At 30.6% G+C, this 13,413-nt stretch overlaps 1 protein-coding gene across 2 annotated transcripts; it reads right to left on the bottom strand.

Moving 5' to 3' along the window:
* Window positions 1–10,578: 10,578 nt before the first annotated feature.
* On the bottom strand, window positions 10,579–13,374 carry LOC113549078. Of its 2 annotated transcripts, none has more exons than XM_026950234.1 (6): window positions 13,172–13,374; window positions 12,967–13,091; window positions 12,124–12,206; window positions 11,774–11,865; window positions 11,538–11,680; window positions 10,579–11,429 (listed from the first exon to the last, which is right to left on the bottom strand). In XM_026950234.1, exons 1-6 carry the CDS (start codon window positions 13,253–13,255, stop codon window positions 11,396–11,398), a joined length of 561 nt encoding a protein of 186 aa, XP_026806035.1. In that variant the 5' UTR covers window positions 13,256–13,374; the 3' UTR covers window positions 10,579–11,395. The 2 variants fall into 2 exon arrangements, with proteins under 2 accessions (XP_026806035.1, XP_026806034.1); XM_026950233.1 differs by having other exon boundaries at window positions 10,586–11,429; window positions 11,538–11,683.
* Window positions 13,375–13,413: the final 39 nt, after the last annotated feature.

The raw sequence follows: 13,413 nt of genomic DNA, 5'->3' as shown, positions 1-13,413 counted from the left end.
ATACTCACGGGCTGAACACGAATCGGCCAGTCCCGGTCACAAACAAATATATTCAAGGTCAATGCGGGCGATGCGTTACCTCACCTCATTTTCAGCACCTGCGATGACAAAGTATGATTTAAAATGTCCCTACGACACTGGCCTCCTATTCAAATAAAGGTATTTACATAATCTTCTAATCTATTGCAAATGATATGTGTATTGACATCTCGTTATTACAAGCGTTGTGCACCTTTTTGGGGTGGAGGAATTGGTTTTTGACTCTGAAACTTTTCAAGCGTTGTTAGTAGCGATGTCCAAACAGATTAAGAGCAAAAAAACGCAGAACTTTTGATATTTTTTTTTATTTTATATGCCATTGTCACTTTTTGACGATTTTCGTCACTTTTTCACTTTTTTTGCCGTAAAAACTAGTTTTACGTCTTTTTCAGTGTTTATAACGAACTGAAAGTTTCTGCAAACGGTGAAGCGTGAACGAGGGACACTCAGCCTAAGTTCTTAAAGCAAAAAAATTGAGAATATTTAAATTTATCATACTTAAAACCACTAAAAACCAGTTTTTTGAAAAAAACTCGTATGCACCATTTTGGGGTGGAGGATTTGGTTTTTGACTCTGAAACTTTTCAAGCGTTGTTAGTAGCGATGTCCAAACAGATTAAGAGCAAAAAAACGCAGAACTTTTGATAATTTTTTTTATTTTATATGCCTTCGTCACTTTTTGACGATTTTCGTCACTTTTTCACTTTTTTTGCCGTAAAAACTAGTTTTACGTCTTTTTCAGTGTTTATAACGAACTGGAAGTTTCTGCAAACGGTGAAGCGTGAACGAGGGACCCTCAGCCTAAGTTCTTAAAGCAAAAAAATTGAGAATATTTAAATTTATCATACTTAAAACCTCTAAAAACCACTTTTTTGAAAAAAACTCGTATGCACCATTTTGGGGTGGAGGATTTGGTTTTTGACTCTGAAACTTTTCAAGCGTTGTTAGTAGCGATGTCCAAACAGATTAAGAGCAAAAAAACGCAGAACTTTTGATAATTTTTTTTATTTTATATGCCTTCGTCACTTTTTGACGATTTTCGTCACTTTTTCACTTTTTTTGCCGTAAAAACTAGTTTTACGTCTTTTTCAGTGTTTATAACGAACTGGAAGTTTCTGCAAACGGTGAAGCGTGAACGAGGGACCCTCAGCCTAAGTTCTTAAAGCAAAAAAATTGAGAATATTTAAATTTATCATACTTAAAACCTCTAAAAACCACTTTTTTGAAAAAAACTCGTATGCACCATTTTGGGGTGGAGGATTTGGTTTTTGACTCTGAAACTTTTCAAGCGTTGTTAGTAGCGATGTCCAAACAGATTAAGAACAAAAAAACGCAGAACTTTTGATATTTTTTTTATTTTATATGCCTTCGTCACTTTTTGACGATTTTCGTCACTTTTTCACTTTTTTTGCCGTAAAAACTAGTTTTACGTCTTTTTTAGTGTTTATAACGAACTGGAAGTTTCTGCAAACGGTGAAGCGTGAACGAGGGACCCTCAGCCTAAGTTCTTAAAGCAAAAAAATTGAGAATATTTAAATTTATCATACTTAAAACCTCTAAAAACCACTTTTTTGAAAAAAACTCGTATGCACCATTTTGGGGTGGAGGATTTGGTTTTTGACTCTGAAACTTTTCAAGCGTTGTTAGTAGCGATGTCCAAACAGATTAAGAGCAAAAAAACGCAGAACTTTTGATATTTTTTTTATTTTATATGCCTTCGTCACTTTTTGACGATTTTCGTCACTTTTTCACTTTTTTTGCCGTAAAAACTAGTTTTACGTCTTTTTCAGTGTTTATAACGAACTGGAAGTTTCTGCAAACGGTGAAGCGTGAACGAGGGACCCTCAGCTTAAGTTCTTAAAGCAAAAAAATTGAGAATATTTAAATTTATCATACTTAAAACCACTAAAAACCACTTTTTTGAAAAAAACTCGTATGCACCATTTTGGGTTGGAGGATTTGGTTTTTGACTCTGAAACTTTTCAAGCGTTGTTAGTAGCGATGTCCAAACAGATTAAGAGCAAAAAAACGCAGAACTTTTGATATTTTTTTTTATTTTATATGCCTTCGTCACTTTTTGATGATTTTCGTCACTTTTTCACTTTTTTTGCCGTAAAAACTAGTTTTACGTCTTTTTCAGTGTTTATAACGAACTGGAAGTTTCTGCAAACGGTGAAGCGTGAACGAGGGACCCTCAGCCTAAGTTCTTAAAGCAAAAAAATTGAGAATATTTAAATTTATCATACTTAAAACCTCTAAAAACCACTTTTTTGAAAAAAACTCGTATGCACCATTTTGGGGTGGAGGATTTGGTTTTTGACTCTGAAACTTTTCAAGCGTTGTTAGTAGCGATGTCCAAACAGATTAAGAACAAAAAAACGCAGAACTTTTGATATTTTTTTTTATTTTATATGCCTTCGTCACTTTTTGACGATTTTCGTCACTTTTTCACTTTTTTTGCCGTAAAAACTAGTTTTACGTCTTTTTCAGTGTTTATAACGAACTGGAAGTTTCTGCAAACGGTGAAGCGTGAACGAGGGACCCTCAGCCTAAGTTCTTAAAGCAAAAAAATTGAGAATATTTAAATTTATCATACTTAAAACCTCTAAAAACCACTTTTTTGAAAAAAACTCGTATGCACCATTTTGGGGTGGAGGATTTGGTTTTTGACTCTGAAACTTTTCAAGCGTTGTTAGTAGCGATGTCCAAACAGATTAAGAGCAAAAAAACGCAGAACTTTTGATATTTTTTTTTATTTTATATGCCTTCGTCACTTTTTGACGATTTTCGTCACTTTTTCACTTTTTTTGCCGTAAAAACTAGTTTTACGTCTTTTTCAGTGTTTATAACGAACTGGAAGTTTCTGCAAACGGTGAAGCGTGAACGAGGGACCCTCAGCCTAAGTTCTTAAAGCAAAAAAATTGAGAATATTTAAATTTATCATACTTAAAACCACTAAAAACCACTTTTTTGAAAAAAACTCGTATGCACCATTTTGGGTTGGAGGATTTGGTTTTTGACTCTGAAACTTTTCAAGCGTTGTTAGTAGCGATGTCCAAACAGATTAAGAGCAAAAAAACGCAGAACTTTTGATATTTTTTTTATTTTATATGCCTTCGTCACTTTTTGATGATTTTCGTCACTTTTTCACTTTTTTTGCCGTAAAAACTAGTTTTACGTCTTTTTCAGTGTTTATAACGAACTGGAAGTTTCTGCAAACGGTGAAGCGTGAACGAGAGACCGTCAGCGACTTCGCATTTTTGATGATCATGGTTTATTGCGAGGCGGTGACATACGGGTTAGTTGATGGGATTGAAATCGTCAGCCTCGTTGCCACCGATACAGCATGAAATTTCCGGATATGGTGTATTGTTTTTGCAAGCGTGTGGTGATGTGACATCGTTGGCGATCTGACACTGACATGACAGACGGTGCAATATTATAATATATTTTATCGGACATAATATGTTGAATATTGTAAACTGTTTACATCTCGCATGTATTATATTTTTAATGAATATTTTTTTCACAACGGACATCATATTTGACCGGAAGAGACAGTGCGTTATGTTTGTTCGTTTGTACCCGCATGTTTCTGATTTAACACATTATTTGTTTCATTGGTTATTAATTATACTATTATAATAGTGTTTATTATAGTGGATATATGAATTGGTTATTATTATTAATATTTTTGTTTCTATTATTACTATTACTATTGTTATTATCTTGGTGGTATCGCCGAGCTGCCTTTAGTCACCTTTTCTTATTTTATAATTAGTAATATTCCGGCCGTGTGTGTAAGTGTATGTATGTGTGTACGTGTACTTTCGACTGCCTATTCCGTATTTCTTTTTATAACTTCAATATTAGTATCATTTTATTGTTTTACTGAATACCAGATGATTCTGTAAGTGGTCCTGATCCTAGTTCTAGTAGATTGTAATGTTTTTGTGTCTAATTAAATAATAAGTAATCAGTAAAAATTTTAAATTACTATCCTTAGATCTTATAATATAATGGTAAGTATATAATATTTTCCCTTTTCTTTTTGCATGCCCCTTATGCTACATAATGTTGTATGTTGTTATATATTTTCATTATGATCTGAGCATCTGACAGGCGTGATTTACCAGAGTTATCACGAGCACTTCACATCAGTTTAAAGACTATATATATATATATATTAAAATCTTGTCATTTTAACTTAGTTGATTGGCTCACTAAAAGTAATGGAAAAAGTGGCTTTTAAAACTTAAATTATAAATATAGATTTTGAATTAAATTCATAACAATAATCAAAAATTACAATTAATATTGTTCTTTAAAGTGACTAACAATCTGCTCGCGTTGCCGCGGAAGATCAAATGAGTGTTATACGTATATTTAATTGTTAAAATTCGTTTTAGGTATCATTATTCATTCATCATAATATTTTTTTACAGTCCCCTTTAACTTATGGACATTTTGAAATAATTTCTATTTATTTGATAGATATGTCTAATCAGTGATAGATCTAAATATCACGAGGCGCTGGAGCAACTTTCGCTTGAATAAAATTACTACTACTTTCCATAAATAAGCAATTTTATATCACCCTTCCACTTTCAATGCACACGAGCCACCACTGTAAAATACATATTATAAATATGTACTTTTCACTAAAATATTAACTATTTATAAAAAGTAAAATTTAAACCATAGCATTTTCTAACAGTATTCAGTACTAATAATATTTTTCCGTTCAAAAAATAGCTTTCGCTATGCCATTGATGAACACAACAGAAATGCGACCACTAAACGAACAGTGCCACAACTAGGTTTTGTAGGGCTCTGGTGCAAAAAATGTTATGGGGCCCCTGTACCTGTATAATATATTCATAGATAAAATCTTTTTTTACACTATTGTAAATTGTTTCTACGTACTATGTGGCTCATAGGAATCAGTCTTTATAACTGAACTTGTTTTTGTTGCCTTGTGATTTGAATATTATATATATATGTATTTACAATTAATTCATTTACATTATTTAAATGGTTCTCATTTATTAGGTACACTATTGCACCTAGTCAAGTAATTGAAAATTGAATTCAAGTATAATATACCTAATAATAATAATAATAATAATATAAGATATTATTTTATTTTTTATTATAAAATATTAGAGATGTGATGGATTTTACGAAAAAAAAATTTTGGTAATTTACCAAGTTATTCTACCAAATGTACGATAAATTTGGTAAATTGTTATTAAAATTCAATTAATAGTAAGTACACCTGTCGAATTTTTTCACAATATATTATGTAATAAAGGCAAAAAAATATAAAAAAAGAATGAGTATTTAATCTTCTTATTAAAAGTAATAATTAATAATTATAGTTTTCTATTCTTTATTTAGGTAGAAATAATTAATAAAGTATAATAAATAAAAAACTTCTTATAACATCTTAACATTTTATAAAAATCCTAATTTGTAGTATAATCCTAATATTTTGACAAAAAATACAAAAACATACAAATAAAGTGATGGTCAGTCAACTTTTTGAATGGTAAAAAAAATGTAAATATTTACCTCACCGGTAAAATTTTACAACGTAAATTTATGTGACTCGCATCACTAACATGAACATATGAGCAAATGAAGTAATATTCATAAAATAATAAAACTATTACACATACCTATTATATGTAGTTAAAATTTAAAAATATGTTCTACAAAATAACATTTACTTACAAACATTTTTTTTCTTACCTTTTAATTAGCAAAACCAACAATAATTTATTTTAAACCGAGGACCCTTGGTGGTGCTGAGCCCCCCCCCCCCCCCGATAGTTGTGGTACTGTAAACAGTGTAAACGAACCACTTGACGACGTAGACATAGCACCAATTATTAATCAAACGCGTGTCGCAACAAAAAAACACGAGCCGCAAACTTAGCGATGTGTCTGACATGATATGACATACAGCTCATCACACGGTAAAGGAATGTTTAGTCACAATATATTTTAAGACAGACGTGAGACGTACCACACCGTATTTATACACACGGCGACAGCATGGACAAGACAAACGCGCATCACACACAACTGCACCAGTACACATTTTACATCTACTTAAGTTCAGATGACGACGGACGCGCTATTAGTATTGTCTGCACTCCGCTGGTCGCGCTGGATGCATGGAGGACAAATATAAATTTCAATCACGAGCTGCTAAAGGTCCGCGATTTAAATATCGGTCCGGTATCCTGTAGTGGAGGTTAGATTACTTCTTTCATGTGCCGCCCGCACTTGCAACAACGTCTGGTCCTCGACGGCGAGAATACGAACAAAAAAAATGGCGATAGTTCCGAATAGTACATCTGCAATATAAAATGTTTTGATCGGATCCACTTCGTTTGGAGCGAAGCACAGCGAACGCAGGGGCGGACTGACCAGGGTGGAAAGGCGGAGAAATCCACCTGGGCCGGTCAATTTAGGGGCTCTAAATTGAAATTATAAATTTGTGATATTATGGTAAATTGGCTGTCTGTCATGCTCATGCATTCTATTATTTTAATTTCGTATCCGCTATAATCAATAATCATATAATATGAATATGATTCTTTATATAGTGTTACATAATTCAGTTATCAGCTTAGTGTGCTGGCATTGTTGTCAATAAGTATATTTAGCTATTAATAGCTCTTGATATCTACTTATTGTAATATTGTTATTGTATCCGCCGTCACCCAACAGCCGATACACATACACACGAATGCGTGTGGTGTGTGGATACTGAATAATATACTATATAGTATTATGTGGAACATAACCATATAAGACGTTTTGTTTGCGTACTCTTCGAATATATTATAAACGGTAACAATAATATATTTTGGAAATGTGTCGGGCCATCACATAACAATGTGTTAATAATCAAACAAATATCATTCACAAATCAAGAATATATATATAGTAATAATAATTATTATTAAACAAACGAAATAAAAAGGCCTATAAATATACAATATTATTTATAAATATATTATAGTCATATAGATATATACAAAATATAGATAAATAAAACACGGATAGCACGCAGTGTTTTCCGGCCAAAGCTGCTGCCTATTTAAAATCCAGATAAATCATTCGTTAGAAATTTGATGCTATTATAATATTACGACTTCACAACATTCGTCTGGTCGGTCATCGTGACGTACTCATGTCTGTATCCGGTCGCCACCGATGCCGTGCACTCGCACTGTACCCGGAAACCAAGCTGCAGGATCGTCACTGCACGATATTTTTATTTCTTTAGAAAATCACCCATAAAGTCCCTGCCGTCAATAAATCACCATCACCATCACCATCGCTGAAATTAGTGATATTGCAGGTTTGTGTTGTCGATGGCGGCGTCGTCGGTACCGCTTTCGACTTTATTGCTGCTGTCTATCACGCCAGTAACATTATAGACGTTGTTACTCTATCGTCCATTACATCATATAATCACGTGACGAAAGCTGTCGAGCCACGGAAGTGTCTCACAGACCACAGTGATAAATGTACGTAACATACGATCAGATTAATGTTTAATTTATTATTTTTTAGACTATTATTATTATTATTAATATTTTATAGTTAGTTTTGTATGCCCTGCACCACGAATCAATCGTTGACTTTGCCGGTGCAGGCTAACCGCACGCCGTGTCGTCGTCGTCGTCGTCAGTCGTTCCGCCAAAGCTGCCGGGGCCCGTTGTGCCGCCATGCAGAGGGTCGATCGCATCGGCCACCGAACATTCGATTCCAGCAAACCCCTGTCGCGAGTGGTCGGAAACGCGCACAGGTGACTTACCGCCGCGCACCGTTCGTGCTCTTTCCAGCATCTTCCCTATCCAATATGCATACGTCGCCGTCTTCCTATATCCGACGTCTTCGGTAAGGAACTGTAGAGTTGGATGCCTGCGGACGCTAATCGCCCCGGATATGTAACACACGAATCGCAAAGCTCGCCGGACTCGTTTCCGCTCCGTCGAAAATCTTCGACGACGAGGAGTGACGTGTGGCGGCATGGTCTCACTCGGTTGAAGCTACCCGACCAAATCTCCAAAAGTGTTTCGGCGGACTTCCTCTCTCCTGACCGGCGTCGTGTCCATATCCTTCACCCGCTCGTCACCACCGGCCATCGCAAGTTGTCGAGCAACGCATCTTCTTCTCTCGCCGGCACAATGTCCGTATCCATCGCCTGCTCGTCACCGCCAGCCAGCGCATCGTCGGAAACGGAGGTAGTCGTTCCTCGATCGAATGTTAACTCGATCGACTGCACTTCCATTTCCGACGACGGCTCGTCTCCGCTGGACAACGGATGCAACAAAAGATCATTCATCAAGCCTAGTACATTGTCATTAACGAAAACTTTCAGTTCTTTTATGAATTCATCGATGTCTATATTTTGTGATGCCATTTTATCGTTGTACTGTTATGTCGTATTGTAATGTGATTGAAAGTGTGGAATGTGAACGGATAGTCCGGACTTAGAATCGTAAATGAAATTTTATAATATTGTCCAATAAAGAGAAAATTGAAATCTTTTTTTAAATATAATATATTTCTTACGATTTAACTCTAATAAATGACATATTGATATTTTTCCGATAAACAAAGTTTTTTTCTATTTATTTTGTAATTTAATTTAAATAATGTATTGCTATATCATATATAAAACATATATTATATTACAATTTTGCAGGTCCAAACCATTTTAACATTTTTTTTAAATTCCGTTGCGACATAAATAGCTCTTAGCTAGAAGATGGATAGATAAATGACGATCTAACGCGTCTCATTACATCAAAAACGTATAAAAAAATTTCCAAATACATGACGAAATACGTCAGCAATTGGATGTATTACAATTTAATTTAAAATTGTATGGTTTTTATATTACTATTGTTTTTTTTTTTGTCTTCACACATCTTTTAATTACCAGTGAGAATTTTATAATATTACGTTTAAACTGTTTAAAGTATTGGCACTGAATTAAATGTTGTTTTAGCCGTCAACTTTTCTGAAAATTAAAATTATTGAAATAATAATATTTAGTTTAGTATTAATTTAATTTTAGTTATTAAATAATTTTTTTCTCAAATTATGTAGGTAACTTGTTTTAACGTTTTAAAATAATTATTAGACTTTTACTTGCTTCTCCTCGTATATTTTTAAATGTCTTGTTTAAATTTATACTATGTGTACTACAATAAAATTACATGCCTAGAATTAAACTGCAAAAAATCAAAAACCCTTTTAAACTAAAATTGGTATTTTTTGATAGAAGTTTTATGACTCTTTTAACACTTAACAGGTTCTTATTGATTTTAATACATTTAGTAAAACAGATTAATTTTATTAATTGCTTTTTGTAATCTCAAGCTGAGTTTACACTTAGGCCCGCCAACTAATATGTGCATAAGTATATAGAGTATAGCCATTTAGGTACGATAGAGGCATAGGACTACCATTTCTATACAATAAAATATAGATAACCTATATTTTATTTTTATTATTTTTTTATTTTTTGACTGATCAAATTATGAATCTTACAATTTTTTATAACACATAACCTACCCGGAATTTTGGCCAACTATTGAACATTATCATCTAATAACGATTGGTGTATGATAATTCCAATAAAGTATAGGTTGTGTTCTTATATACCATTAGTTCTGAAAGTTCTGATAATAATAATAATTTTATTCGGTCAAACAATATTGTTAAACAATCTGTAGAAATTCAAATGCAGAACTTAAATACAGTGGGTCAGACTAATTCACATGTGGCACAATACACGATACACCACATCAACCAACTGTGTACTGACATTGGTTAAAATGTGTAGCAATCACTAATCAGTATTGAAAAATAAATTATCTTGAAATGTGTGTTATGATTTATAAGCTATAAGGTTATAATTATTGTAGTTTAATATAGGACATAAAAATGTATTAAAGTTAATTCCAGTTAAGTAACAATATTAATGAATATTTTCCATTTATTTTCTTCACCAAATTATCAAAGTTCTTTATATTTAAGTTTATTTTCATTGTCTTTGTAATAACAACATTGATAATAATACATAACTTGTATGGATTGTACAGTTTTTAAGTAATGGAAGGTAGACGGACTACATAGTGAACTGTATTCATATACTTGTCTTATATCAACATAGGATAATGGCTTATTTGATGATAAATAAAATAAAAATTACTCAGTTAAATTTTTCAAAAAATATTTGTTTATAATCTGAAACTTATTTTATAATATTAAATACACAAAACATTATTTATTTTTGAACACAATATATTAGAACAATAAACGTTCACTTAATTTAAAAATAAATTAAATTTTTTTTTACAATAATATCAGAGTTATTTAAAACATATAATATGTATACTATTTACAGTTTAAAAATATTATTTTTCTTTTATTATTAATTGAATATAACATAAAATAATCATACAACTTATTAAAATAATATATTAATTTTATTTGTATGCAATATTTTGAAAAAATAATTTAAAGAAAAAACTTTACAAGTTGGTAATTTACACATTAATTAATATAGTGATTAAATTCATAAGGAAAGGACTTGATAATTTAAAATTAACCAATTTGAATTTACCAAATAAAATAAAATGTACATAAAATCAGTATTAACTTCTTAATAGTATAGATTAATACTATAGATATAAAACATAATATCAATGTTATCATTTATCACTCATAATTTTAATTTGGATTTAACTCAGTAATGATGCATGTAAGTAGGAGACAAGTAAACACTTATTTACCACTTTTTTCTACCACAATTATTGAGGAGAATCAAAATCAAAATAATGAGTGATAAATAATTGTATAGGTGTAGTGTATCTAAAATGTTATTTACTTCAATCTATGTAAATAGCAAATAGTTAGAATGTAATGATAATATTGTTGAAAATTAATAGATACTAACCTATGATACAATTAAAATATATATACACATTTTTTAGTAAACTAAAGACTTTCTAACACTTAGTATCATATTTACCTTAAAGCCATTGTAGGTAACTAAAATTGGGTTTAAATATATAAATACTCACGCTTTTTTATAAAATGATTTTTCAACTCCAAAAAAGCTCAATGTGGGATGACATGTTTATTTTTAGGCTAATTATGTTTATGGTATGGTAGAAACTAATGATTGCCATTTGAAAATAAATTTATATGCAAATAAATATTCTTAAATCTCAATGTATATATAAACGGATATTTATAGATATCTACTAACTCCGTAAGCAGAATAAATAAAATAGGCATACAAATATACTATAATAAATTATTTACTTGAAGCATTTGGTTTTTTTTTTAATCTGCAAAAACGAATAACATGAGAATTGTATAAAAATAATTAAAATATAAAATAATATTTCAATATTTATGATTTAATATAAAATTGATTTTATAATAATATAACTTACTTATGAGCTAATCTTGACTTGAGTGCACATGTAAATTTATTTGCAACTTTTTTATCTAATGTTGTTTTGTCTTCTAATACTTTTTTGCAATTTATAATTGTCATTGCCATTTCTTTACAAGTCATCTTAGGTGGGTCACGCTTCTTCTAAAATGATTATAACTTTTAATTAGATATTTGATATAATAATCAAATTTTATTTTATTCAAACATATATATAAATATATTTTTAATTACAGGAGGTGGAGTGTTATCTGCATCAAAATCATCAATTAAATCAGATTCAGAAAGAACTTCCTCTTTAAGTATTTTCATGTTTAAGTGACCACCTAATATTTGAAGTAAAATTTTACTGTTATTCAAAACACAAAAATTCTAATAGTATACTCTGTTCAGCGAGAGAATGCGCCACAGACTGACCAAAATCAGTTTTTCTGTGCATTCCCCAATGATACCCAGCCATAAGCAAGCCAGTTTTCATAGCATGTTGATGCAGGGGGTTGTGCAGAATCGGCAAATTTTAACGCTGAACAGACTATAGATATCAGATAAATCTGTTAAATATTCATAAGTAAATTAGTACATACTTTTATCATCTTTAATTTGATTAACCAATCCACCTCTTTTTTTACCATTAGTTTTTCGAAGCTTTGCATCTTGATCATGTAATCTAAATAAATTAAAGAAAATTAAAATATTAGGTATATAAGATATAACTTATTAAAATATTTTCTTTTTTCGTATTAATATATCTAAATAATAAATGAAACTGTATTATATAACTAGTCTACAATTAATGCTCAAATCTTCTCCCAATTAAAATATTTTATAATTGTTTATTTCCTTAAATAAGTGATGAAATAGAACTATAGTGTGCCTGTCAACATTTTTAAGAGCAAATTACATTATAAAATCATTATGTACTCTCTCTCTCTCTTTCTTATTTTTTACAATGATTCTTTTATTTTACATATTTTAATAGTAAGTTTGCAGTAATATTCTGTACCCAAAACTTAAAAATTTAATTGGTTTATCAATAAATAAAAATGCTTGTCAGTTTCAAATCTACCAGTTAATTATCCTCTATTTACATATCAATAAAGAATAATATGGGTGCATTTATTACAATATTTATCTTATTACATTTTCTTGTACATTCAACTTTACTCTAATAAACAAAATGTGAAAATACATCAACCATTAAACACTAATTAATTGGGTAATTGAAATATAAATAAAGCAATAAAAGGATAACATAAAACACTCAAGCATTTTTAGTCAGTAATCTTAAACAACCGACAGAGACAACTAAGAAACTATGGTCCCAATAACCAATATATTCTATATATTATTATTAATAGGCTTCAAAGGAAGTTCTGTAAATATTTAAATATATATATATATATAATGCCAAACATTATTTTGCTTACTTTTTAATTAGTTTTCTAGCTAATTGATTAGCAAATTCTGTCCGTTCACCAGTACGTCGATTAGCCAAACGTTCTTGAATCAAGTTAGTTAACTCATCATTAGTGACAATTTGAGATGTCATGATCTTTTTTAAAAACCAATAATATAATTAATTTTTGAGTATATTTATATATATTGTAAATTATAAAAACATTAGTAAGTTACTTTTTTCTTTGATGGTCTGATGTATACGCCATCGACTAATTCGTCTTTCACTTTTGCTAAACTCATGGCCTTTTTTGAAGCCATTTAAAATATATTTTGAATTTTGATATATAAAATTTAAACTAGACCGTAGTTATTAAAGTTAAATTATTAACGTATATTATTAGTATTATAGTTGATAAAAATTGTTATTTATTATATGTTTAGAAATTTAAATATTTGTTAATAATTCTTTAATCTTT

Source organism: Rhopalosiphum maidis, chromosome 4, assembly GCF_003676215.2.
Source record: "Rhopalosiphum maidis isolate BTI-1 chromosome 4, ASM367621v3, whole genome shotgun sequence".
NCBI classification, from domain to species: Eukaryota; Metazoa; Arthropoda; class Insecta; order Hemiptera; family Aphididae; genus Rhopalosiphum; species Rhopalosiphum maidis.
Note: the sequence above shows the minus strand (reverse complement) of the source record. Positions and strands in the feature narration are given on the sequence as shown.

Coding starts and splice junctions, on each gene's coding strand:
- LOC113549078 (XM_026950233.1), bottom strand. CDS start 13,255: ATGGCTTCAAAAAAGGCCATGAGTTTAGCAAAAGTGAAAGACGAATTA. Junction 12,207..12,966: donor GCTAGAAAACTAATTAAAAA/GTAAGCAAAATA, acceptor TAATTTATTTAG/ATTACATGATCAAGATGCAA. Junction 11,866..12,123: donor TCAAATTAAAGATGATAAAA/GTATGTACTAAT, acceptor TTCAAATATTAG/GTGGTCACTTAAACATGAAA.